General features: G+C 52.0%; 3 protein-coding genes across 3 annotated transcripts in view; 2 read left to right on the top strand and 1 right to left on the bottom strand.

Moving 5' to 3' along the window:
• The window catches only part of Dtn (transmembrane protein 132C dtn), a 52009-nt gene that overhangs the window by 18359 nt on the left and 8125 nt on the right, over window positions 1-25525 (top strand). Inside the window, exons 2-3 of the mRNA XM_076909294.1 lie at window positions 13374-14508; window positions 20460-20603. Coding sequence (XP_076765409.1) covers window positions 13374-14508; window positions 20460-20603 — 1279 coding nt within the window. The remainder of the gene's footprint in view (window positions 1-13373; window positions 14509-20459; window positions 20604-25525) is intronic.
• On the top strand, window positions 10721-12113 carry Pla2 (phospholipase A2). Its single transcript, XM_076905335.1, has 4 exons — window positions 10721-10856; window positions 10980-11139; window positions 11728-11877; window positions 11996-12113. The coding sequence occupies exons 1-4, from the start codon at window positions 10721-10723 to the stop codon at window positions 12111-12113; spliced, it is 564 nt and encodes a 187-aa protein (XP_076761450.1).
• On the bottom strand, window positions 21148-23709 carry LOC143429644 (uncharacterized). Its single transcript, XM_076905323.1, has 2 exons — window positions 22982-23709; window positions 21148-21638 (listed from the first exon to the last, which is right to left on the bottom strand). The coding sequence occupies exons 1-2, from the start codon at window positions 23646-23648 to the stop codon at window positions 21148-21150; spliced, it is 1158 nt and encodes a 385-aa protein (XP_076761438.1). The 5' UTR covers window positions 23649-23709.

Raw genomic sequence — 25525 nt, 5'->3', positions numbered from 1 at the left:
TTAACGCGGCTACGGAGACGGTCAAAAGTAAACTTCGCTCCTATCTCGCCCTTTTTTATAGAGCTGGTTTTACTGTCAATATCGGTAGTTTACGCGCATTCTTATGTCAAAGTACGTACGATTCATTTAAAGAGAGAGAAAGAGAGAGAGAGAGAGAGAGAGGGACGGAGAGAGAAGAGGTAGGGATTTCACGAGTAATAAACCAGTGGGTTCGTTCATTTATTCCACGAGGCCGTCTCCGTCCCTCGAATCGTTTAAACGTTTTAAAGCCTTTCTTCTATCCCTCTTATTGTTATCGCTCTCAGCTTTATTGGTTCTTGGAATTAAACTTCGGGATTGCAACGGCTCGGCTGTGGTCGAGTTTATCATCGCTGGCCTACTGTCCGTCGGAGGCTCTCGTTGCTCGTTTCTGCGTCGCCTATAAGCCTTCGCACGGTGCGCCTAGAATTGATCGATGACACGTCCTCCTGCACACCCATCGTCATTATCCCCTTCTACACTAATGCACGCTCAACTTTCCGGTGATGTGAAGTGCGTTTCGTAATCAACCGGTTCGCGTCAAATTATCCCTGTCCGCGATAATTACCTGTACATCGCGCTCTGCAAACGTTCCCGTCGACGGAAAACAGCTTTGGAAGGGCCTCGCCGTTATTGAACTTGGAACCGCGAGAAAGGAGCTTTTCCGTATGCCAATTAGGGAGTATCTCGAGAAGGCAGAACCAACGAACGAGGGGGGGATCGTATCAACCGTTCGTATTCGCTAATCAAAACTTGTTCTTCGCCCCCCTCCGATCTGACGACGATCGAGGGATCGCTCGATGCTGGAGGGAGGAAGCGCGATTCATCGCGGTGAAAAAAAGAAGCGCGATAGGGTCCGATGGAAACCGGTCACGAGAGCGTTCGTTACGGTTTTATTTGTTTCGGGTAGGGCAGAGGCGACGATCGATCCTCGGCGGCGTCGCAGCCGCTGCCTCTGCCGCCGCCACCACCTTCCATCGTCTCTTTCTCTTGGTATCTCGGTGACTTCGGCTCGCTCTACCTACACCAACCTAATCGATACTCTCGACCCGACTCGTCTCGATTCGACTACGGTCTTCTTTCTTTCGCAAAGACGACGACGATGTCTGAGTCTGGATCTTCCCTCCGCGAGCTTTTGTGTCGCAGGCGCGATCTAATCGGTTGATCGCGCTTCGGAGCGGACCAGTATTCCGCTTGATTTCCCCCTCTGTTGACCTTCTGCTTCATCCCCCGAAGACGTCACGTAATTATCGGACACAAACTGGACGCGACTGCTGGAGGGATAATGCCACTGAAATCCTCGTTGGCTCCCCTTTTCCTCTCCTCTTTTTCATCGGCGACGGACGATTCCTTTATCCAGGAGATAGATTTTTCCTCGCATTCCCCGCGACGCTTTCATTCGCCGTTGTACCACCGCCGTCGAAGCGGACTGCTACTCTTCTTCCTCCTCCTCGTTGTTAAACGAAAATGTTCACCGGATGCCTGGCTGAAAATTTCCTCGAAGAGCCCTCGGCCGTTCTACTCGACCGTTGCACAATGTAAAACGGTAATCTTGTTTTCCGCGTTGGATACGCGGATGATCAAAGGCCGCCCGTGGAAAAGAGAGCCTTCGCCGGAAAGAATAACGAAATTACAATCTGCAATTTCGCCCGATGGAAGTATGCATTCGAATTGGAGACCCCGCGATAGTAATATTTTCGTCGATTCGTCGCGGCCCCCGTTCAAGGTTTAATTGGACGACATTACGCGAGGGACTCGGCTAATGCGCGCATCGAGATCGCGGCCGTTCCAACTTTAATGCGTTATGAATTATGCACTCGAGGGTTAAGTCCCTTTTAGTCCCTCAGCTTACTTTGACGAGCCTCGCCCTCCCGTTGTATCATTATACGTTCAACTAGAATTACCATCACCGCCCGCATTTCCTAACGGCACAGTTATTGCATAATTTCCCGGCCCCGTGCGTCTTAAGCCTTCCAAGGCGAACGCTGAGCGGTTTACACGAAACGCGCGTCTCGCATCGCTCTACCACCTTTATATATACTTTATATACGCCTCTTATTACGATTAGACGTGCCGCGAGAACGAGAAAAAGCTTTAACCGATTTTTCGCTCGAGGTAACTCCATTCACCGTACAGATTTATTCACTACCCGGGATCAAAGGAAACTAATCGTTTCCAATTAAGAAGCTAATTCGTCGAGATTAATTCGATTCTATTAACGTCGGCTCGCGTTTCACTCTCGCCGGATTCACCTCGCCCCTCGCGACGGACTAGTCTCCTCCGTTTTCCATTTCTTTCGCGGCGTTTACGCGTACGACCCGCCGCGGTGCGTTACCCTTTCGCAATTATTTAACCCTAGGCGCGTGAAAACAGGTCGATGCAGGACTGGTCCCGTTCCAGGCTGTTGAACCGAGCCACCATCGGCTCTGCCCATCGGGTTTCTTTATTTCCGGCGAAGGGATTACCGTTCTCGAGGAAACGTGCTCCCGGCGCGACTTATCTCGCGGCCGGCGTGCACGAGTTAGCGTGACGGTAAATGGGCGGGTGCATCTATTTTCGTTCCCCGGTCACGTAACTACTATGCGGACATGCATTACGCGTCGGTACTCGGCGCGGGGTATTCATCGAGGCCGCGGCTTACGCCTCGCGAGCTCTCCCGCCAGTAACGCGTCGACGCGCGTACCAAGTGTCTACGCGTACTACGCAACCCCGAGCTCTCTATCCGTCAGGGTAATTAACACATGCGTACGACAGAAAAATAAGAAGTTTCACGATCTATCTCGACGCTTCCTACTTGAAGCGCGGATTATCAATCTTCCCCGTGACCGCTGCCAACCCTTCGATCGGATACTTAACTTTTTCCTTTCTCTTGATTTCTTCTTCTTCTTCTTCTTCTTCTTTATAAATCACTGCGTCGATTTCGTCTCGATCACGGTCTCGTATCGATCAATCACACCGTTCCGACGACGATGAAACACTCCCGCGCCACCCTCGTTTATCAACGCGACGGTTCGCGCGCGAGCTTCCCCCGCGTATTTATAGCGCACGCCTTCGGCCCATAACTTCCGTACGGAATGACGTATCGCTCGATAAGAATTGCCTCTCCACTCGTCTTGTGTAACCGGGTAATTTATGCCACGATAATCGAAGTAATGAACGCGGCGCAAATAAAACTCGCGTTACCGCCGAGTTTCCTCGGACGCCGTTTCCTCTCGCGATTGCCGCTCGCCCCGCCGCCCCCTCGTCTCCACGGCTCACTTTTAATTAAAACTTCTTTTACGATCACGCTTTATCGAACATCTTTCTCGGACGGATGAATGGGTCACCGCCGGTCGTTGTTAACGGTGATTACTCAGGCTCGGGTCCATTGATTATTCCGCGCGACGCTCGCACGCGTCATCCCGCGGAAGTAGATACGCTGCAACGTGGCGTAGAATCTTCCGCGGGGTTTCCGATCGCGCGAGTGCTTTTCGTTCGAGTCGCATCGAATGCTCGCCTACCTGGGGCTACCTGAAAATCAACACGTGTCTCGCAGCCGCGCTTCCAACTTGGCCTCCCTTTTACAAGTTGCCCGTTGTTTTATTGCATCGTGAACCGGCGGCGAACGAGAAATCACGAGCCAGGGGACAAACTCGCCTCTTCCCAGTGTCTATTGTCCCGCGTGAAAGTTCCTGCTGCCAGATAAAATTGCCAGCCAGGCAATTTCTCCCTTTTTTTTTTTTAACGAAACACCCCGTTCGTTCCGCGTCCAGGTTACGACCGCGACGTTTCCACGAGAACGTCCACCGGATGGAATCGTGAACGAAATGCTCGCGTAACTTGTATCCTCGTGACAGAGATATTATCGCAGGGTATATCGTCGAGGAGAGCGTTCCGCGCGGCGAAGCATCGACGAGCCGGAGCATCGCGAAGAAGAAGCTCGATGGGTAATTCGAGGATGGCAAGGGTGAACAGAGGGGGGGGGAGGCTCAAAGGGCAATATCGATAGATTCGACGAGGCTGATTATTTTCTCGATTCCGGCGCATTCACCGCGGATACTCGGCACGGCCGACTATTGCTCTCGGATAGTCGCGATGTTGAAGGCCATTCCCGAGGGACACTGGAATTGCTTCCGTTCGCATTTCAGCTGGCCTTCGATATTCATGCGGACGAAATGAAGGAACGGTAGCCACACACACCTATACATATATACATCTATAGGACCGTACATAGGCATAGATACATATACGTGTATATACGTATATATGTGGTCCTGGGTGTACCCTCGCGCGGGTTGGCGAGTTCGTTCTCCCGTGTAGAAGTGTCCTTTTTCCGTGCTCGACGTCGGCTGAAGAGCCACTCGTCCCGATCGATCGATTGGAAACTATTCCCGGCCATTACGCTGGAGTAGTCACCGGTGTGGGAAAAGGACGAGTCGAACAGGGGAGTCCCGTAGTCTCGACGAAGAGAACGGAAGAGGAGGGTGACTGCGTCCCTCTCCCGTCCCCCCTCGTTCGGATGAACGCGAATGATTCATTATGCATCCGACGCAAGATCTCTGCAAGTGCAACACAACGGTGGAGGAGCGTGTGCAGCGACGGGAACGGAACGACGGCCTAATAATGGAAACAAAGGGCGCGAAATCAATCGGAGCTGTTCCGCGCGAGCAGCCGTTTCTTCGCCTTTCTCTGTCGATTTCGCCCAATTTCCGTTCGCGATTGCCTTTGACGCGCGCACCCCTGGTTTCTCGCGGAGTACGAACGTGGCCACGGAAGCGTAAAGGACTACGAGCAGACGCGCGGGACGAGGATGTTTACGTTTTATAGGTTTTCCCGTGGCGTGGTTCTTTCGACGCGAGGCGCGGAACAGGTTTTTCGTTCGGGGCTGAAAATTGACGCGACCGCATATCGGCGCCGCTCGATGTCACGGGATCCTGGAAAATTTAAGTGGATAAAAGGTAAATACCCGTTCCTCATCCGGATCAACTCGTGTCCCAATATTTGCCCTCCCGATGGCTTCCTCTCGATCGGAAGGTATTTTTCTACCGAGCGGGTAAATAATAAATATATACGCTTCAGATATCGCGGTTTTTCGTATCGAGCAGCGAGTAGCCACCGAGGAGATAGCTGGAACCCTGTCCAAACCGAGGACACGATAAATAACAGTTTAAGGGGGAGGTTAAACGAGACCTCGATGGAATTTGATTCCGTTGGACGAGGAAAATTCTGTCGCGAAATTGGGATGCAGACGTTGCCGTAGGAACGCTTCTGTTATACAGTTCGAACGACCGGTGTTTGTCGAAAACGATTCGATCCATGGGGCGCGCCGAGCGAAACAAAAGGCTGGCCTTTCGCTGGCGAACATCAAAGCGATGCGGGGGCAAGCAGGTTGGCGAAGTCTCGCTTGAAATTCTGCCCGCGAGCACGGCGAGTCGAGATGCGACGACAACGATTTTCGAGAACGGGGATATCGAATCGAAACGTTACTGCCGGCAATCGTCGTCGCTCGTCGACTTTCTTCGCCCGTCAAAGATGTCAGACATTTACTGCGCCGAGCAGATCAAGATTCCGCCGACGTTCCCGCACCTTCTGAAAGTGTACGCGAAGGCGGCCATACGTACGCAGCCGTACGATCTTCTGCGATGGAGCTGCGCTTATTTCCGTGCCCTCGCCAACTGCGAGACGGCACCCGTGAAAGTAAAAACTTTCCGTGATTTTATTCGTCCGCCTTCTCTTTCTTCGCCGCGATACGAGAGGCGTTAAAATAGTTTACCCCGGGCGAGATTATGCAGATAGAATGCAGAGCACGATATAACGGCGAAAATCGGGGGTAATGGAACAAGGGCGAAAGAGGCGCGCGGAGAATCCGTCGAGGCGCATTCTCTCAATCTTATCGATTCGTCCCGTTTCGAGGTTCGTTCGCGTCGAGCGTGTATCGCTGACGTGTCTTTTCCGCATCCCTATTACCTTACAAAGGGTTGATTAAAGCCGTGATCTCGACGGACGTTCGTTCTCGCTCGAGTGCCGTCGTTAACCGTAATCTTTCCCTATTGCTTCTATTGTACCCGGTATATATTTTATCCCGTCGATCCGTGCCCGCGTAATTAAGTGGATAGATAAGTAAATCAATCCGCCGGTTGAATTTAATTATTCGAGCCCGGTTAATGACGTTCCGTTTGGCTCGCAGCGTCGTCCAATCCGTTTAATCGGCATCGACGCCACGAAGAACCCAGCCGGGTACGGATTTTCCGACGCAATTAAGAATTTCGCGCCCAAACGCAATCAATTCCCATCGGTTCCCAGGCGTACCATCCAGCTAGCCCGGCTCGAAAGACTCGACCGCAAACGGTTCGGTTAATGGGCCGGTCTACGGGAAATTTCGATTAACTCGGTTAATCGAACCGATCGCCATAAATTAATTCCTCCGATCGAGACCGCGGCTCGTTTATCGGTCAGCCTACCCTCGACCCCGTAACCAACCCGCAGGATTTTTCTCTTTCATCGTCGATGCGTCGCTGGGATACGTTCGCGAGCGAACCGTAAATAGATTCCAACGATGACACCCTAGCCTTCGACTATCGGCTCTTGCTATTATTTTTTCTAATCACTCTGCCAGCATTTTTCATTTCGCGACGCAAAACGGCTGTTTGTTACCAGATACCGTCGAGGCATCGCCAGCGATACTTTTACACACGCGCCTCTGTAACACGACCAGATATTCCTGTCCCACGTTCGCCCTTGCTCTCTTCCTCTCCGTCCGTTGTTTCGGACGAGCCACGCGCTGAAACAACCGGTCGTCGAACGGAGGAAAACGGTCGCGAGCCTCGCAGGGACGTTTTCACGTTCGATCCGTCGCGTTTATTCGCTGCAACAACCGGCGTCGAGTCGCACGCGATCCTCGAAAGGCTTGCGAACCCACGCCCGTTTTGTTCCGCTCGCGTAAAAAGAATCGACCGGTCGACGCGACTCGTTCCTTTACCTTGGCGAACCGCGTCGTTCAATTACGAACATTGTTCACGATTGTTCGCGACCCACGCGTGTCCTCGAGGCGTCTGCTGGCCGTGAAACGTCCAGCCCCTTTGTGGCATTTCCTCAGGAACGGTTGGAGTACCCACCCTTCAGCCATCCGTCAGGTATCACGCCAGGCTACCTGAAGACCCTTCTGAACGTGTTCGGTCGCGCGGAGAAAGTGGCCGTGAAAAGCTTGCTGGCCAGCTGGCAGGGTGTCGCCTTGCCCGAAACGACTCTCTTCCGGATCCTCCTCGCCGGGAGATTCTCGACCGAGGGAGACTGCCACTTTTATAAATTCCTCGCGATCGCTTGCGGATTCCTGGGCAAGGTAAGCCGTCTGGCCTCGAAATAGAAGCTCCCCCGCCGACATTCTCGCGTGAAACACCTAAAATAGAGCGCACCTACTAACAGCGCTCTCCTTCACCTTTCACGCGTGATTATTCGCGCGCGATAGTTTCGCACGAGTCGATTCATCGATTCGATCATCCGAGACGAGCGGACGCATTTCTTTCGTTACCGTATAAACCGTAAAGGATCCGATTGGAACGAGTAAACCTGTCTCTCTCTCTCTGTAAAATATTGCCTCTCTGAGCTCTAGAAATATTCAATCGTCTCGAGTGTAACGGATGGAAACGATGCACGGTCTTTGTTTCGAGTTCGCAACGAACTGGTACTCGAAATAAAATGTTCCTTCCGTTAATTGATTTTTCTCTCGCCGAACGGGGAGGATCGTCCCGATCGGGGCATTGTGTAAGCCGGCGAATCGAAGATACATAACGCGCCGCGAACGGAACGTTCCTACGGGATCTATTTAATTCACGGTGCCTTTAATGAGAATCGATGAATCATCGTTAACGGTTGAATGAAATTAATCATCGGCCATTGTTGCCGGCTACAATTTCGCGGGCGATTCACCGAGTACACCGAGTACGCCCCCTTTCACAGAGCCTGCTCGAAACGATGATATACGTGTGCGAATTGCTGACAGAGGAGCCGGAAGGCGGGTCCGCGATGATACCTCTGCGCACCTTCCTCCGTTTGTACGAATATCTGGCGAAGCTGGATTGCAGCGGCGAATGTCCCTGCGTGATAACAGAAGAAGACACGAACGAGCTTTTTCGTCCCAGCGGACGGTCCTCCACCGAGGTCTCGTCCACCACGTTCGACTCGAGATTCTACCCAGCGCCGTTCGACGCCGTCGAGGAGGTACCCACCCGCTCGTGTTTTTCGTCTGGAATCGATAGAAGCGTCGCGCGGCGTCGCCTCGACTCGCTCTGGAGGACAATGTACATAGTTTAATAGCGGATAAAAATGTGCGCGTGTACACGCGCGCGAGCAGAGAGCTTTCCAGCTCGGCTGTTTGTCCTCCCGTCGACAATCCATTCGGAGATTATTGACTGTCCGCCGCCTCTACGGCTTACTCGACGAGCGCGGCGAATGATTTTTCGCAGCCAATTCGGTGCCTGGCCGCGATTAATGGGCTGGGGAAATGCTCGCGATGGCGAGCTCGACGACGAGCCTTCGAGCGCACTCCCGACCGCGCGATGACCAAATATAATTTCGTTAATAACGCACCGTTGCAAATGGAATCGGCGCGCAATCGAAGCTGGGCCGCGGAGGCTGGGGAAATAATTACTCGATGCCCGTCGCGTTTCAAATGCGTTTCGCCGTGGCCAACGTAAACGACGAGTCGAGGGGACGCGCGGCGCAAATTTACCGAACGCCGCGTCGATTGTACCGTATTTCAGCGGAGGCAACCCGAATCGGCGATCGATCGCAGTTTAAACTCGTCGCAGGAGAGGCGTCCCCTCTCCGACCGTTCCAGCCAGCTTTTCACCGCCCGGATAAACGTGTCATTTTTTTAATCGAACTCTCGTCAGGAAGAAGCCACCGGCTTGGCGGATGTTTGCGGGTTCATTTCCAGCGAGAGCCGTTCTTCAGGGAGCGTGCAGGCTTCCAAGGATCACGACTTCGACACGAGACATTCCGAGGTCGACGAAGCGCACCAGGGACCGCTGGTTCCCTCCGTGACGGACGAGATCGAGGGTAGATCGATGGATCGCGAGGTTCTAGCTGGAGGAACTAGGGAGGTTCGTAATGGGGTGGAACACGCCGAAATTCGTGGAAAAATTGCAAACCCTAGACGAACGAGATACGACGGCTTAATTATGTCGACGGTAACGAACGTTAAACCGAGCCGGATCGTACCGGGTACCCGATTTTCCGGCGCGCCGAGGAACGGTTGGAAAAACCGCGTCCCTTTAATTTCGCCCCGGAACGAGTTCGGTGTTTGCTCATCGTTCGTTAAACGTTACGATTTTTCTCCGTCAGAGCAGAGCAAATGGTAATTCTCGAATCGCATGCCGACCGTTGTTGATCGCTGTTTACCTTGCGGGGATGGGTAAAATGACCCCGCCGTAAAATATTCAACCTCGTTCAGGGTGAAATCGAGGCGCGGAGGAGCGACGATCCACCGATCTCCGATTTTCACTTCTTGGACACCATCGACCACGACGCTTCCGACGTGGACGTCGACTCGTTCCTCTACGACGACGGCGAAGAGATTGAAAAGGAGAGAGATTGGCGCGAGGAAATCGATGACTACTCACCCATCGGACTCGAGAGCATCCTGCACGGTATCTGCGAGTGTCTGGAACCCGTACGTGTGTCGGATCGCGTCGCGACGCCGCCGCCAGCGGATCCCCTCGAGGAGTTTTTGAAGAGAATGAAACGGGAAGTGGAGGAGGGCCGGCTGGAGACGCGTCTACGGGTGGACGGGATCGGGCGATCGGTCTCGGAAAATCGCATTACAGCCGTTGGCCTGTGGCTGGCGGAATGCGCTCGCCGTCAAGAAGGGCTGGTTGGTCCTAGGAATATCCGGCACTTCCTTTGTCCGGATCTCGAGGATCGCGAGGACAATCGCTGTACGGGTTGAATACAATCGATGGCTGCAACTTGTCGTGATTTTATCTGTTCTCGATACAGTTCACCGTCCACACGATCCGGGAGCTGGTTCCTTGGTTGGGAACGCGGCGCGCGAAAAAAGGGGACACGTGTTGCTCGAATCCGCTTATTTGTCGCGGATCCAATTCCCCGCGCGCCCGTTTCCCGCCCGTTCTTCCCTCGTTATCCGCGTGGTAACGAGCAATTCGCGTATAGAACGGGGATCATTAAAACATTATATGTATATTTATATACGTTCGAGCCGTGCGCTACTCCTTATAAAACGTCGACACGTTTCGGGGCCCACGGTCGTATATTTTATGTATTTCGTGCCGCGAAAAGTTATTAAACCACCATGGAACGCACGCCGCCGCTGTTTACCTTTTAACTCGCCGCATAAATTACGTCGAGCAGTAGTTAAATTTATGCGCGTACACCCGGGCTATTCCGGATTCACGTCACCGACGCGAGGGGATTCGTCCGAAATTCCAAACGCATTAACCGCCCGTTTCCGTCCTCCTTTTTCCGGGTTCACCAATTTTATCGTCCGATTATCAGCGGTCGCGCCGCTCGCACGTAATTTCGACGATTAGACGCGATGAAAACTGGGTCGTAAACGAGCCAGGGCGGTTTCATATAAGCTCGAGGAGGCCGGTCGAGTCACTAGCGGAGTTCCTCTTCCGTGGAAACCGCCGGAAGGAACCGTTTTTCGCCTCGCCGCTCGACTTTTAGGCCTCTCTTCTTGCCCGTTTCGTGTTCCGCGTGCACGATGCGCTTACCCGGTTTGAGATCGTCGGTCCTCGGTCTCTGGCTCTTTCTTCACGTCTCTGTTCGCGCGTGGATGACCTACAGAAGCGTGAACGGAGTCGAGCAGTACGCACCAGAGGACAGAATAATATTCGAAGGTAAGGGACGCGGTGCTGCGTCACAGCAGTGACAGCACGAGCGCGCTTTTGAAGAATCTCTAGATGCTATCCACGGTTACTCGTTACGAGCTATCCTCGTTTTCTTAAACTCACTTCCGGCAGGGACGAAATGGTGCGGAAACGGTAACATCGCTGAGGGGCCAGACGATCTTGGACCACTGAAGGAAACGGACGCCTGTTGTCGAGATCACGATATGTGTCCCGATATAATCGAGGCCGGCGGGTCGAAGCACGGCTTGACTAATACAGCTATTTACACCAGGTTATTTCTTCCTCTTCCATCGGTCTCTCCGCGGTTTTTCCTTTTAACGCTCACCCCACGGCGTCTCGGGAACCGTGCAAAGGAAGTTTCTTCGCTGACACGCTCGCGACTCCGGGGCAGCCGTTTTAAATTAGTTCCTCTTCCTCGGAGCGACGGTTTTTCTCGTTCCGCGCGGTGCGGCATTTTCCACGGAACGGCCGCGGGTTTCCGAGTATGACGCAACCGTTCGACCCGTTGAACGATCCCGCTTTCGTCGCGTGCGTGTACCTCTACCTGGCGGCCGTTCGCGTTCCACGGGCGGAACATTAACGATCGCGGTAATGCTCGGTTCGCGTGAACGCCCACGCGGCACTTTTTCCCGGACGAATGTCCAGCGTTCGGTGAGAAATTGCGCGCGATTAGGCGTAACGTTGCCCGCGAGTTGTAGGCGTGCCCGTTTCTGGTTCGAGGTTCTGCTACCTCGCATGAATCACTCGATCGAGCGCGAATTCCTCCGCGTTTGTCCACCGGAAACTGCCCTCTCCGTCCAGGTCGCTTCAACCGCGAGCACGTATCCCGTCGTGACACGATGCGTATACCTTCGAACAGATTGAACTGCAGCTGCGACGAAAAGTTCTATCATTGCCTGCAAAATGCCAGCGAATTCGAAAGCGGTATGGTAAGGTGGCTGTACTTCACCGGTCTGCACACCAAATGCTTTCGAAAGGATTATCCCCTGGTTTGCAAAAAACGTATCTGGTAAGTGTTATTAATCGCGATTTCTAGTGGCAGTCTTATTAAGCGTTCGTTCAAAGACGATGCCACGAACGTTTCAATTTAAGACGATTAGAGAGTACTCGTTAACGTTTCCCGACAGGTTGGTTTGCATGGAGTACGGGCTGGACACGAGCCAACCAATGGCGTATCAGTGGTTAGATGTTTCCTCCCAATATGCATTTCCACGAATGTTAATAGAAGGCGATCGATTTACTTGAATCTAGCTATACTTATTGTACAGTGTCGATCGTATGCGTATCGAGTAAATCGTGTACAGACGAGGATAGGGCGACGAGTAACTGTACAGAGAAATTAAAGTGTAAAAGAAACTTCATTTGTTCCTTACACTCACAAAAAAAGAGAGTGATAAACTGACTGTAAAAAGTCGGAAAGTACACCTCCCTTCGTACATCCATCATGGAAAGTAAATATCCTTCAAGTCCAACGGAAACGAACCTAATTGCACCTGACCCGAACGATTATACCCTATCAAATTTACAACGTCGTGCAAACATCGAAGAGCGAGTTGGGGGGGTGGGGTGGAAGGCACGGGATGGATTTCATTTTACGAGAAAAGGAAAGAAAATGAAAATTACGTTGGAATGGAAACAGCGAGTAGCGCTGGAGATAAGCGAGCAGAGTTTAATTGGCCTCACCTTTCCGCGCGTTTCCCTCCGTTTCGCGGGTGAGAGGGTGCACGGGCAGCTGACGCTTAGCGGAGGATTTCCCCGGAAATTTATATCCGGATCGAGCGCAGCTCGCGCCGCGCCGCGCCGCGCCACGCCTCGGCTCGGCTCCGCTCGCCGATTTACAACGTCTCCCGCTCACCTGTGCGTCGTCGACTCACGAATAAAGCGTTACACGAGCCACGATCCAGCCGAGAAAATTGTCTCGATTCGTTCGGACGATCCGTTCGTTGGGATCGTGGCGGAACGAGCCGATGCTGCAGATATTATGCAAAATCCTTGAACGTTTTCACCCGATTTTCCACTCGAACTTCCATCTGGAAAAATTGCGACACCGCTCTCGAGCGAGATACCCACGGCGTAATAGAGTTTGGACACCGGTGGAAGTTGCAAAATCGGTGTTTCAGCCCTTCCGGATTCGAGGCGCGTCCAGATACTAAGTGGGTTCACCGTGTTCATTTCTATGTTAATTCAGCGCGGCCTATAAATTTCGCGAATTACTTGCTTGTAACTGAAACGTTCCCGCTATATCATGAATTTATTAAGGCGTTCAGGAAAACCCCCGTATCCTCTTCTATTAATCCCGTGTAGTTATAAACTGAACACGTGCAGGTATTATGCACGGACTTTAATAATGCAATTTAAGTAGAGCTGGAAAACGATTAATATTTCAGCTATTTTTTAACGCCCTCGAACGAGATACGTTATCATCATTTAACTCTGTATAAATTACGAATACAATTCGTCGTGACGGAGAAGAGAACCAAACCAAACCGAGTCTTCTGATTTCAGACGTGGCGGCATCGGTGGAGGTTCACTTCGAGAACAAGGACGGTGGATTCTTCCTGAAGCACATACCAAGGCAATACTACCCCTCTCGAGGTGATGCCGTTCCCGCGATAGCTCCAGCGACGGGGACGTCGACCAGCGGGGTTCCGTCACCGCCGCCAGGCTCCGTCCTGTCGACAGACAAATTCACGGTGTTCCAGACGAGCGAGCCAGTGTCCGTTCGCGCGACGTACGGTCCGTTCAGCACGAAGCAAACCGTGCCGGCTCGTTACATAGTTCCGGACCCGTTGGACGCGCTACCTGGCCCGGAAACGAGGCGAAACCTGACTGCGGCGACGATCTTGGACGCCCAGGAGCTTGGCGCGCGTCACTTGGACATGTCGGCTCATCTGGTTGGAAATAGCGTGCCGCGTGACTCGCCGGTGTTAAGAGTGCTCTTTCACGCCGGAAGCGAGGCAGGCGGAAGGCGTCAGTTGCTGCTGGCCCGGCATCAAAGGGTCTGCGTGGTCCTGCACGCGAGCCTGGCCACCCCATCGAGGAGCACAGCCAACAGGAACAACGGCAGAAGCTACTCCTCCTCCTCCTCCTCTTCCTCTTCTTCCTCTTCGTACTCCTCCTCCTCATCCCCCTCCTCCTCCTCCTCCTCCTCCTCGTCCTCCTCGAGCTCTTGCTCTCCGTCCTCGTACTCCGCTTCCGCTCTAACGGCAGCGTGCAGCCCCGATGGAGAGAACGGAGTGTGTCTCGCGGAGATCACCATACCAGCCGATTGGTGGGCACCGTTACCACCTCCGGACGCTTCCGGCCGGGTCAAGGTCACCAAGAGCCTGCCCAGGCTCGTGCAGGTCGCCTACTCCGTGCTCGAGCCACGAACGGAGGAGGCAGGCTCGGCTGACAACGGGGCTGGCTTCTGCAGGCCGAGAGTTCAGATTCAGCCCGTCACGCCGCTCGGTCAGGTGCCCCTCGCACCGAACCGAGTCGATTACAAGGAGCTCAAGGCCGATGACTCGTTGACTCTGCTGGTGCCGCACGGTCCCCTTTATCCGAGGTCCAGGCTGCACGTACCTGCGTTCCTGCATCCGTCCAAAGCTACCGACTCGAGGGACGGTAGGACGCTGGTCGTCATCGCGGTCTATCTTAGGTGAGGAGCAGGTCGATTTTATATTCGTCTCGTCTTTTATATTCGAGTAACGTAGTCGCGTCGCGTAAACGCGTCCGAGCGTATTTCGAAACGTTGAATTTGCCGGAGACTCGAGACGAGACGCCTTGCCCACGCTCCACCACGGCGGGAAGTTAGTCGCGTAATGGGGAATTAACGATAACGGGCGAAGTGGCTGCTTTCAGCGGCGCTGCTCGAATTCGTGCCGCTCCTTTTCGAGCCAGTTACGAGCCGTTGGAAAAGTAATTACGAAAAAGACGAAGCACTTTTCGCAACGGGGAAACTTGCCAGACAACGCGGCTGGAGATTGCACCGCGAGTCAAATGTTTGCCGGTCTTTTTTGCATTTCCGCCCACGCCCCACACCTCGTCCCGCCCCCGTAGCTGGAAGACACGGTCGCCGTCGGTACACACTTGGCAACTTCCATCCCGTTTTTGTTAATACACGCAACCCGGCGGAAAACACGCGATGAAATGCGGCAAAGACCGAGCTGAAATTCAGTTAGCCTCGCCTCTCCGTTTCTTTCCTCTTTTTACCCCCTTTCTCGCGCGAACGTCCGCGAAAACTGTTTTAATGCGCCCACGGGAGAACGGCTCGAGTCCTGGGCGAAAAACTGGGACGCGGGAAGGGCACGCGATGGGAGGGCGGAAAAATTCCTTAATTGGATGAATTGTCAAGTAATCCGCGTAAAGTTACAACCTTTTCCGTTGTTAGCAGACCCTCGAACGGTCTACCGATTCGTGCGCCCGCCAGCTGCGACACGGCAATCGGCAACTTTTTTCGAGTTGGCATCGTTGCTCGATAATTGGTATCGAGTCTGAAAAACATTAAGTTCACGGGTCAGTCGGGTCGTCGACTCGATTTTTATATTCCCAACAACGACGAGCAACGATCGCGTTCTCAAGACGGAAAGCGAAGGGACTCGACGATGGCGTTGCGCGGCCGGAACCGATGCGGAATCAAGATTTCGAACTTTCGTACACCCTGCTCCAGGGAATCAATTTTCTCCCGGGGCGACCTTCTCTTCTTCCCGTGTTGCATTAAAATGTAGCTGGTCGCGATCGATACGTGAGAACGGAAAGATTGCCTTCCATGGAAATGGTTTCTATATAACGCGCGAGTATTTGTACCCGAGTCGCGAGCGGGTTAAACCGCCCCTTAACGGGAAATCGGGAAGAGCGCTGTCGCGATCCCGGCTCGCTTGGAAATTCGATTACAGGGCGAGTTTACTCGCGGTTCTGCCGCGCGAGATAAAGGAATTTTTGCTCGCATAGTTTCCCGGAGTCTTATCTGAAAAATGTCGAGCTATTTTATGTACCTCGACCCCGACACTTTCTGGAAGAATCCGTGTTTTTCTTCCACGGTATCGGGTTCCACGTCGGCCAGGAATTCGCAACGATCGGCGCTGGCTCGCGGCCTTTGGACGTTCCCGGACGATTCCACCGGATGCTCGCAGATCCCTCTGTATCGTACGCAGATGGAAAATTCCGTTTACGTTCGTCGATGATACCGTACCGGCGGCCAGCAGCCGTCGTACGTTTCTACGTTTCGATCATAATTATCGCGCGAATTATCGGTGACACGTTGGGGCTTAATCGAGCGGACGTTCCTCGCGGCGAACGGTTTACGCAATCGACCGGGACGTCGTTTCGTACCGGGATCGATCGCTGCTCGTGGCAGTCATTGAATAAATTGTGGCCGTTGCCCGACACTGGTCGTTCGTCAACTCGATCCCGGAAAGCTTCCCTTCCCTTGCCCCGTCGAGATCGCCTCGATAGCAGCCGCTTTGCACGTCGCCGATTTGTATGTAAATGCCAGTCGATGGCCCCGCGGAAATAACTTGATTCGGTCTTGTAATTGCATCGACGGAATGCTCGCTGTCATTCCACGTCCTGGCCAGACTCGGTCGCTCGTCGAGAGGGTGGCCTGACCGCGCGCCGGCTCTCTCCACCCCCTTTTCTGCCCTCCTCGATTCTTTACAAAAGCCCAGCCAATTCTTGTCTCCGTCCCTGCCGGGAACTACCACCCCTGCCAGGGGGTGGCTGGCCTTTTCGCTCCCGCGTGAGTATCGCGGCTAAGCGCCGCGACCCCCGCAACCTTTCCTAACCCTAATTTGTCCCTAACTCCCGGCTTAACTTAATTACCTCGGCTCGCAACGGGAGGGGAGTTCGTTTGCCTCGGATAATCGGCCCCGACCAGATGTAATTCGATTTGAAAAAAAAAACGCAGGAGAAAAAAGGAAAACGAGAGAAAAGGGAGGAAGGAAGAAAGAAAGAAAGACGAGACTCGTGCCTGGTGTTCGAACGGCTCCCCTTGACCAACCTTCCAACCCCTATCGATCTTGTCGAACGCGGTTTCGTTGGCTCGCGAGCCGCTCCGGTTCCAAGAACGAGGACGAAACGGAAGACTTACTCGGTCGCCTGGCTCGCAAATCGAATCTGCCGCTTGTTTTGCATCGTCCATCGAATTAACGATCGTTTTGCCTGGCCCTCTAGTACGCGTCGGGCATCCTGAGCGCCGTTGGGATTCTATTTGCGCCGAGGGGGGCGATTGGGAAGCAAATGGACTCTCGATAATTCACGCGACCGATTGTCCGTGTCCGTGCGCACCACCGGCGAGTATCGATCTAGCGCCAGCGCCGATTTTCCAAATTTCTAGGGTACACGAGCAACAACGGAAGCGCGAAAGCCACCAGCGGGTAAACGATTCGTTCCAATTACGGCTACGCCTGGCTAGTGTTGCCTGGCGGAACGAAAACAAAAAACGCGGATATTACCTAACCCGAAACCGGCGAATAATAAGCGCGAAACAAACGTTGAAAATGTAGCCGCGCGTATTTTTCGATGGAACGGGGGGATCGCGTAAAATACCACCACCCAGCGGCAATTTCCGTCGCGTTCGTAAAAACTTCCTACCCTTCACCTATTTCCATTTCGAACGGAGTACTTATACACCCGTTGGCTTCCTTTTTCCGTCCGCGAAAGCCTTCGCGGGCGTACCGCGAACGATGCAGACCAACGCTCGATCGGTACCGCATCCGCCAGCCTGAACGAGAGGAGAGGAGCGCCTGTAGCAGATATCTATCCGACGTGGCGTCGGATAGACGGGCAGCCATCCTCGTGCATCGTAACATCCACGTAACGTCGACCTCGTGACCCGGTCACGTAACTGGAGCGTGAATTCTCGGGAGCAAAGACTCGGAAAGAACGCGTAGGCGAGCCGGCGCGGCGTCGCGACGCCGGGAAAATGTCCTTTCTAGTGACGCCCAACGACCAGCTTTTTTTCCTTTCGATCCTCCCGCAGTTACTTATCCCTCGTGGAATTTCCGTTTTCATCGATGTCGTTTCCTTGCGCTTCCTCGTCTTTCGAATGAGTCGCGGGCGAATGAAAGCTTCCGCGTTCCTCGCTCGTGTATCCTGTTAAAAACACGTTAAATGGGGGTGGGACGAAGAAGATCAGCGTTCCGCGGACGGACGCGACCCTTTGACGCTCCTCGACGTACCTCGCGTTTAATTACGAAGGGGGATTAATTTTTTTTCTCCCTCGTCGTGGAGGATTAGGCGGATAGCGAACGCGAACCGTGGCGGCCTTCTAATTAAAACGCATTAGCGGACCGGTTCGCTGCCGCGCGTTAACCGTTAATCGCGTTTTCGGAGCATTTTCATTACACACCCCCGCCCGCTCTTTTTATGTAGTTACATGCATTTCTCCTTATTAACCGTCTCGATATTGCGTCCCATCGAGCGCGCCGCCAGCCTTCTCCGATGCTGATCGTTTAATCCTTTGCGCTCGACGACTTTCTTGGTCGGTGGCGCTGCAACTCGAGACAATTTCGCGCGTAAATGAATTTACAGAAGAATTAACATACGAAAGTGTTATGTATTGATATATTATCTGTGTTTACATTCTTGGAAAAGATAATTATCGAAGTTCAAGTTCTGTGTAATTGTAATATTTTACAAAACACTTACCAAGGTATTCTGAAGTGCCAGGATCTTGTGGGTCATCGCTGTTACTTCCGTATTCACTGTCTATTACATTAATTTTTCTATTTCTCACATCCGATACGTCATTATTGTTTACACTTGCTCGAAATTAAAAACGAGTGGTGGAAAATTTCGCGATACTTGTGCTCGCTACGACCGTCGAAACTGTACTAACGCTAGACACATCGTATTCAGGACTACAGTCGTAGAATTTTACGTCACAATGTCACTGTCCAACCGAAGACATAAACAGCCTAAGGGACCACATTCTCGAACCAATACTTCGCATCTATCAATTGGAGATAACGAAATTCAACATAAATACAGCCGCTCGAGTTGCCGCGCGAAACATCGTGGCGAGTGAGAATCGCCATTCGAGCGCAAAGGGTTAAATTCCAATCTTCCGCAGGAAACCGCGACGCGACGACCATTGCACGTACGATTCGCGGCATCTCTGCTCTTTTCGCTCGAGCACGGAATATCTTTTATCGCTGCAACGATCGTATCGACGAGGGCGAGCTTATTTCGTTGAAACCCGCGCCAAAGGGTAGGCGTCGGCCATTGCTCGACGCTCGATCCGGCAATACGCTCGCTTTTTTTCGAGCGATTGCAATCTGTTTGATTAATTTTTAGCGAACTCCCTTCCCAGCCGGGATTCTCTTCCATCATCGATATTCGCCTACGCCGCGTTCGATATATCTTTTGTTATCGCGTCACGGTCTCACTTGTGCCAGGGGATGGTCCTCGACGGGTAATCGAATCGGACGAGCAAAAAACATTTTTCGAACCGGCGAAATACGCGATTTCCTAGTAGGCGTTTGTTGCCTGGCGTTCGTCGTTCCAGGGACACCGTCGAGTGGATGATCGACGCAGCCGCCGCGCGAGAGCCTCGCCAGGGGTGGTGAAAAAAAGCGCGATATAGAGGCGCGCGTCGAAGGAGAGCGATTTGTCCGAACGGAATCCGCTCCCGTGTACGGCCGCCTGCGTCGACCATATTTCATCGCGCTCGAGTAAATTCAATTTTCAATCTGGTACTTTGTAATCGAAGGGATCAGGCGCGCGAGGGTGTTCGAGGGGGTATGAATCGCGCGGAACGATGGGAAAAACTCTATCTAACTCTTTGCACGTTCCACACCCTCTTCCGGGGAGGCGCGGAACAACTGTTATTAAGCGTTGTTCGCTCGATCGTCGGGAGTTAAGATTGTTGGGATTCGTATAATTCCACGGACACGTAACGACAGTGAAACTGTGTCGGGGCAGCCGATCCAGGCGCGATCGAACGGAAATCCGATACGCACGAAGGAGGCGCCGGTTCGTTTGCACGCGGCTTGGATAATTGAAAGAACCGAGGGGCTGGAAAAGTCGACGAGGTGTGCCCTGGTCCGGCGCATTATTCCAAGGAGTTGAGCCGATAATTGCCGGGGCCGTGAATCGATCGCCGCGCGAGCCGCTCGCGTACGGTTATTGGAAAAAGTACCGTCGGAGAATGATTTCACCCTTGAACCCGTTCGCGTCTCTTCCGCGTTCGAACGCTTCCCTCTTCCCGTCCACTTCTGTTTTCGTCGCCTTCCGTTTAACCGAGTCTGCCACTCGATCGCGACTTTCTCTCCTTCTCCTCTCTTTTAATCGTCCCAGTCTGTCTGTTTTTTCCTCTTTCCTCCTCCTTTTTTTTTTCACGATTTCGAAGAGCGTAACCGGGGGACGCGCGCGAGCGTTTACTTTGTCGCTTTCAGAGCGATGTTCAGTCGAGCGTTTGTTTGCGCGGCGGGACTCGCTGGTTGCACACGGATTTCGTTCTAACCGAACGGATTCGCTGGTCGACCGTGTTCCTTGAATAATTTATCGTCTTCGACTCGCGCGGCCGGACAGCGCGAACGGTGCGATCGGATTACTCCGGCGAACGATATCGCGGGCTCGATGATAAAGAGAGTCCGATCTGTGTTACAGGGCCAGGGTGAAGTCCGGCGTGAAAATCTTGGACGCCGCGTCCAGCAATCCCGACTGGATCGTAGATAGCAAGATAAACGCGAAAAACACGATCGCCACGTTCACGGCGAGGCGAAAGGAGAACGCCTCGAGAGTACCAAGCGCGTAAGTACGTCACGATTTTTGCGAGACCATTTTAATCACTTCCCCTTCCGCGCGCACCGTTGGTACGAGTACGCACGTTCCGACGAGGAAATTAATCGTAAAACGGCTGTGATTTTACTCGATTTTATTACAGTAATTATGCGCACAGAGGGCTGTTTGTGGGGCACGCACGAATCGAAGCCGCACAGTCGTGCATGGATTAGACGAGTGTTTACAGATGATAATTATCTATGACGAAAGAACGTCGTTGTAGCATGGCAAATTCTACTTGGCTAATTCTACTTGGCTATCTACGAGGCAATGTATGGTAAAGAGCGTACGCGTTAAGACGTTTGCGGACGCGAAGGCTGCTGGTATTCAAGCACATCTTCCTCTTCTTCTTCGCCTCTGAACCACTTTCACCTCGGCGTTTTCCCCGTGTCCCAAGTGAAGTATGAAAATTGACTACTACGCTAGTGAAACCGCTGACTCGGTCGCTTGTCGAAGTACAAAGTACCGTAGCCGGGAACGGTTTACGCATCTCCTCGAACAAAGTTTCCCTAGCCTATATATTCAGTTTATCGGGTATATCGCGCTTGTACTTTCTCCCGTTGCCTTCGTCGCAATTGGCTCTTCTTCTCGATCGTTTGTGCTTTTTGCAGGCATCGTCATCGTCGTCGCTGTCGGTGTCGTTGCTGTCCGTGTCGTTGCTGTCGTCGCGACCGTGCTTCTTCTTCGACTTCCGTTTCTTGCAGTCGTCGTCATCGTCGCTGTCCGTGTCGTTGCTGTCGTCGGAGTCGTCCTTTTTCTTCGACTTGCGTTTCTTGCAGTCGTCGTCGTCGTCGCTGTCCGTGTCGTTGCTGTCGTCGGAATCGTCCTTTTTCTTCGACTTTCGTTTCTTGCAATCGTTGCTGTCGTCGCTGTCCGTGTCGTTGCTGTCGTCGTCGTCGCATCCGTTCCTCTTCTTCGACTTTTTCTTGTCGTCGTCGTCGTCGCTGGAGGAACTGCTGCTACTGCTGCTGCTGCTGCTGCTGCTGCTACTGCTGCTACTGCTACCTGTGTTGGACAAAAGTTCGATTTAATCGATCGTACGAATAACCAATAAATCGATCTTATTCGTCACTGAAATTAGTCGTCATTGGTGAATAATGAGCAAATTCCCTGGCAATAATACCGTCCTATCGATACCAACTTCCCACCTTGCGGCGGATCTTGCGAATTGAACTACGACAGCTGTTTGCTTCTATTACAATCAGTCTCGTATTATCAGTCGAGCGAAGCGATCGAAATTAGCGAAGCGAGCGAACGAAGACTGGAAAGCGACATTTCGTGGCTAAAATTTAAGTTTTCAACCATCGCGTCTCAGATTAGAAATTCTTCGGCGCCCCGCAATTCAATTTGAACAACTTTGCAATCAGAAATAACAATCTGTTGACAAAATTGAAGATTTTCAAAAATAAAACTATTCAATTAATCGTAATGGAGCGTCGGAATAGAGGTTTATAATTAAGTTTAGATAATCGTTTAGAAATGGATACGTCAAGTCTGTATGAATTTTAGTACACAGACGCGTGAAATAGCTATTGGAATAATAGCTCGGAAGGAATTGAGATGTTGCATGAATCTTATCTATTATTGGTATTAATCTCTTTAAATATTAATCATTGGTCTTCTTATAGAATATTTCTTCCTCGTTGCGTTAGCCGTGTATCGAATATACGAAGAGGAACGTCCTTTTTATTAAAACGTCTCGTTTAATTACGTATTTTAATGCGTATTTCATTATGTATATTTTCATTTTATTTGTTTTATTGCATTGCATCGTGCGGTTTAATTATTATTGCGTATTATAATTATTTAAAAGATTTTATATCTAACAATGTCGAGATTATTTCTTAACAAATACGTTTCACTTTGTTACCGTATCGAATGATACCGTCCGCAAAGGATTAAAACGTTCTTATTTCCTAGAGAAGTACGACTTCAAAGACGAAGATCTGCGCAACGTGTGTCACAATGAGAACACTTTAAACGGAGGGGCAAATGTTTTTATCCAATTTTATTTTCGATACGCTCGGTATTTTTAGGTTTGAATTTTTACCGGCAAAGATAAAGGAAAATTTCCTTTCCGTGGAATAATTATACCTTTCTCGAGTATGCGATTTCTCGTGTGAACGAACTTTATTATAAAACATAATCGTTTAAGGTAATCGACTTAAAGATACTTTTTTTATTTTAGTCACGAAACTGCCCTTTCCGAGTCACCGCGCGCCGTCAGTTTTTCGCAGGGAACGTACAAACGGACGAGTGACGAACAGAAGATCGAACAACGAAGAACAGTTTCTCTTCGTCCGGTATTCGTCGATCGAATTAATATCCATATAACTGCGAATACAGACTGCTACTGCTGTCGTGCTTCTTCTTGGGCGACCGCTCCAACCTTGCGAGGGCCTTCTCCATCTGGATCGTCTCCTCGGATTGTTCCATGGCTTCTCTCTTCCCCCGTGCCCACATCGCCCTCCTCTCCTCGCTGCTGCTCACACCCTGGCTGGACGAATCGACGATTATGCCTCCACCGCCGAACCTCCCTGGATACCCGTACATTCCAGGACCGTTCGCCTGCTTCATCAGCCCTTGAGGGTTTGCTTCCCTCTTGCCCAGTACTCTCATTACTCCCTCCTCGCTGCTGGATTCCTGGCTGGACGAATCGACGATCATCCTGCCCTCCAGCGCACTTGGCGGTACCTTCGTCCCGTTCGCAAAGTAGTACGACTTCTCGACCGCGATGTTCCCGTTGGGGAGAGTGCGATACTCCTTCCTCGAGAAGAGTCTGATGCCATTGGGCGAGTACGGGCCTCCACCTTGCGTCAGGTACACGGCAGCCTCCCTCTTGGTCTTCCCTTGGTTCTTCGTCTCCTCGCTGCTTTTCTCCTTGCTGGCAGAGTCCTTGCCTTGCGGCTCGTCCTGCTGCAGAAGCTCCTCGGTCAAGGGCTGCGCCTCGATCAGGACCGTCGAGAGCAGCGCGACGGACAGCGCGACGACTATTGTCAATACGATCGTACGCATCTTGTGCTCGCAATTACTGTTACACCGGCGCGGTTCACGATGCTGAATTACTCTGCTCGGTTGGCCCGCGGTTTTATATAGCGGACAGTCGTTCGATAGCGACGCAATCGATCAGGGGAAAAAAAAACGCACGAATCGGAGAACGCAGTGGTACTCATAGCGACGAGGATGTTGATGGACCGCGAGACAGGCCGCGATTAGATTATCGAAGATGATGTAGTCCGAGGTCCAGGATTAACTCGTGTCCTTGGATAAATCTATAATCGTTTAAATATATCGTTTCTCTTGCGACGGTTATTATAATACGCGGATAAATGTCTTTTGTGTTCATAGCTGTCGATTGTTAACAACTTTTCGATCGTATTCGGGTAACGAACTTGTCCGAACGCTCGGAAAGGTTATTCTCGAAAGGTAACAGAGTGCAGAGACGCGTTTGAACGACGCCATAGGAGAAATATGGACAGATAACGGCGACGTGTCGAGGTCATACGACATCGTTCGACGCGTGATTGTTATTTCTGTTTGTTTGTTAACGAATTGTTGCCCAATATATATCTCGCTCGCTGCAGTAACTGTATTTATAAAAAAACAACGATTATTGACGGTTACGAATCGCTATAGAATGCGAAACGCTTCTTCGCGAAGGTACGAGGGATCCAAAAAAAAAAGCATTCTACGGCACGAAGATCGCCGCTATCGTATTTACTCGTAACGATGTCGGAAAAGTATGGAAAGTTACGCTTGGCCCTCGTGCTCGTTTCGCAGTGGTCCGCGGAAAAAGTAAAAGCTGAGTATCACTGCCGCATTATACATCGTTATCACTGCTAACCCTGCGATGCTCCGATTTGATTCTCCCTTCCTCCGCCGCGCCCCTGAAACCGTTGCTACGTATTCGCGGTTTCCACGAGATCAACAGTTTACCGTCGTGGTCTCGGATCATCGATCGTGGAAGCGCTAAACGCGCCACGCCAAGACCTATGCTCTCGATAAAACGTTGCTCCTAAAGACCTTGCTATCGTTGCCTGGAATTAAGCCTCTCTCACCCCCCTCCCGTGCTTCCATCGCCGATTCTTCTTCCGTGAACCATCTTCGCTTCTCCGTTATCGCGACAGTGGGTAATTCCAATTTCAATTCCCGCTGAAGGAAAAAAAGAGAGTCGATAAATTAAGCAACGATCGTCTAACAATTTTCCTGTTTTATTTCGTTCGCCGCGCCTCCCCTCGCGCGTTTCTACCGATCTCGCGATTTTATCCGCGAACCGTCGTTCACTGTTTACTTTTCATCGGACGAAAGCGCAATAAAAAGCTCGAGGAGGAAAATCGTAGCGTAAACAGAGGCACGTGCGCGGAATTATTTTCCTGTTCGTTGTTTTCGAAATTGTCAGATTTTTACGTGTCGCCAGATACCACGGAGACCGATTTCCACCGCGGTTTCGTAACCCTTGAACGCCGCGGCGCGTCTAGACGAGGGCCTGACAACAGGCCTCGCCGCGCTCCAATTTGCTAACCGGCGTGGAACACGGTTATTCCGACTCGTAAATCCTCTCGACCGGTAATAACCGTCCGTTTCCACCGGTGATCCCTTCTGTTTCACGGTCAGACACGAACGGCGAGCGGTCGTTAATACGTGTTCGACTCGGGCCGGGGTACGGCCACGATTTTGTAACGTGCGACCGTTCTTCCCACCCCCCCTGGTTTACGTAACACGTACGACTTGTAAACTACACAACACCCTCGACACGGCGAAGTTGTTCGTCTCGAACTGGACGGTCGACAGAAATCCTCGTTAGCCTCGCGGTGCTCGACGAACACCGGCTACGATTACGGTTTAACTTCGCCATGCATTCCGCCACGTACCACTTGTTCAGCCTGAGCCTG

The sequence above is a fragment of the Xylocopa sonorina genome, chromosome 1 (genome assembly GCF_050948175.1).
Source record: "Xylocopa sonorina isolate GNS202 chromosome 1, iyXylSono1_principal, whole genome shotgun sequence".
Classification (NCBI taxonomy): domain Eukaryota; kingdom Metazoa; phylum Arthropoda; class Insecta; order Hymenoptera; family Apidae; genus Xylocopa; species Xylocopa sonorina.
Note: the sequence above shows the minus strand (reverse complement) of the source record. Positions and strands in the feature narration are given on the sequence as shown.

Bases quoted from the DNA above. Each gene is read 5' to 3' on its own strand.
- Pla2 (XM_076905335.1), top strand. From the start codon at position 10,721: ATGCGCTTACCCGGTTTGAGATCGTCGGTCCTCGGTCTCTGGCTCTTT. The intron at 10,857-10,979 runs GTAAGGGACGCG...CACTTCCGGCAG, and splicing joins GGACAGAATAATATTCGAAG to GGACGAAATGGTGCGGAAAC. The intron at 11,878-11,995 runs GTAAGTGTTATT...GTTTCCCGACAG, and splicing joins GTTTGCAAAAAACGTATCTG to GTTGGTTTGCATGGAGTACG.
- LOC143429644 (XM_076905323.1), bottom strand. From the start codon at position 23,648: ATGCGTACGATCGTATTGACAATAGTCGTCGCGCTGTCCGTCGCGCTG. The intron at 21,639-22,981 runs GTCTGTATTCGC...TGTCCAACACAG, and splicing joins GAAGCACGACAGCAGTAGCA to GTAGCAGTAGCAGCAGTAGC.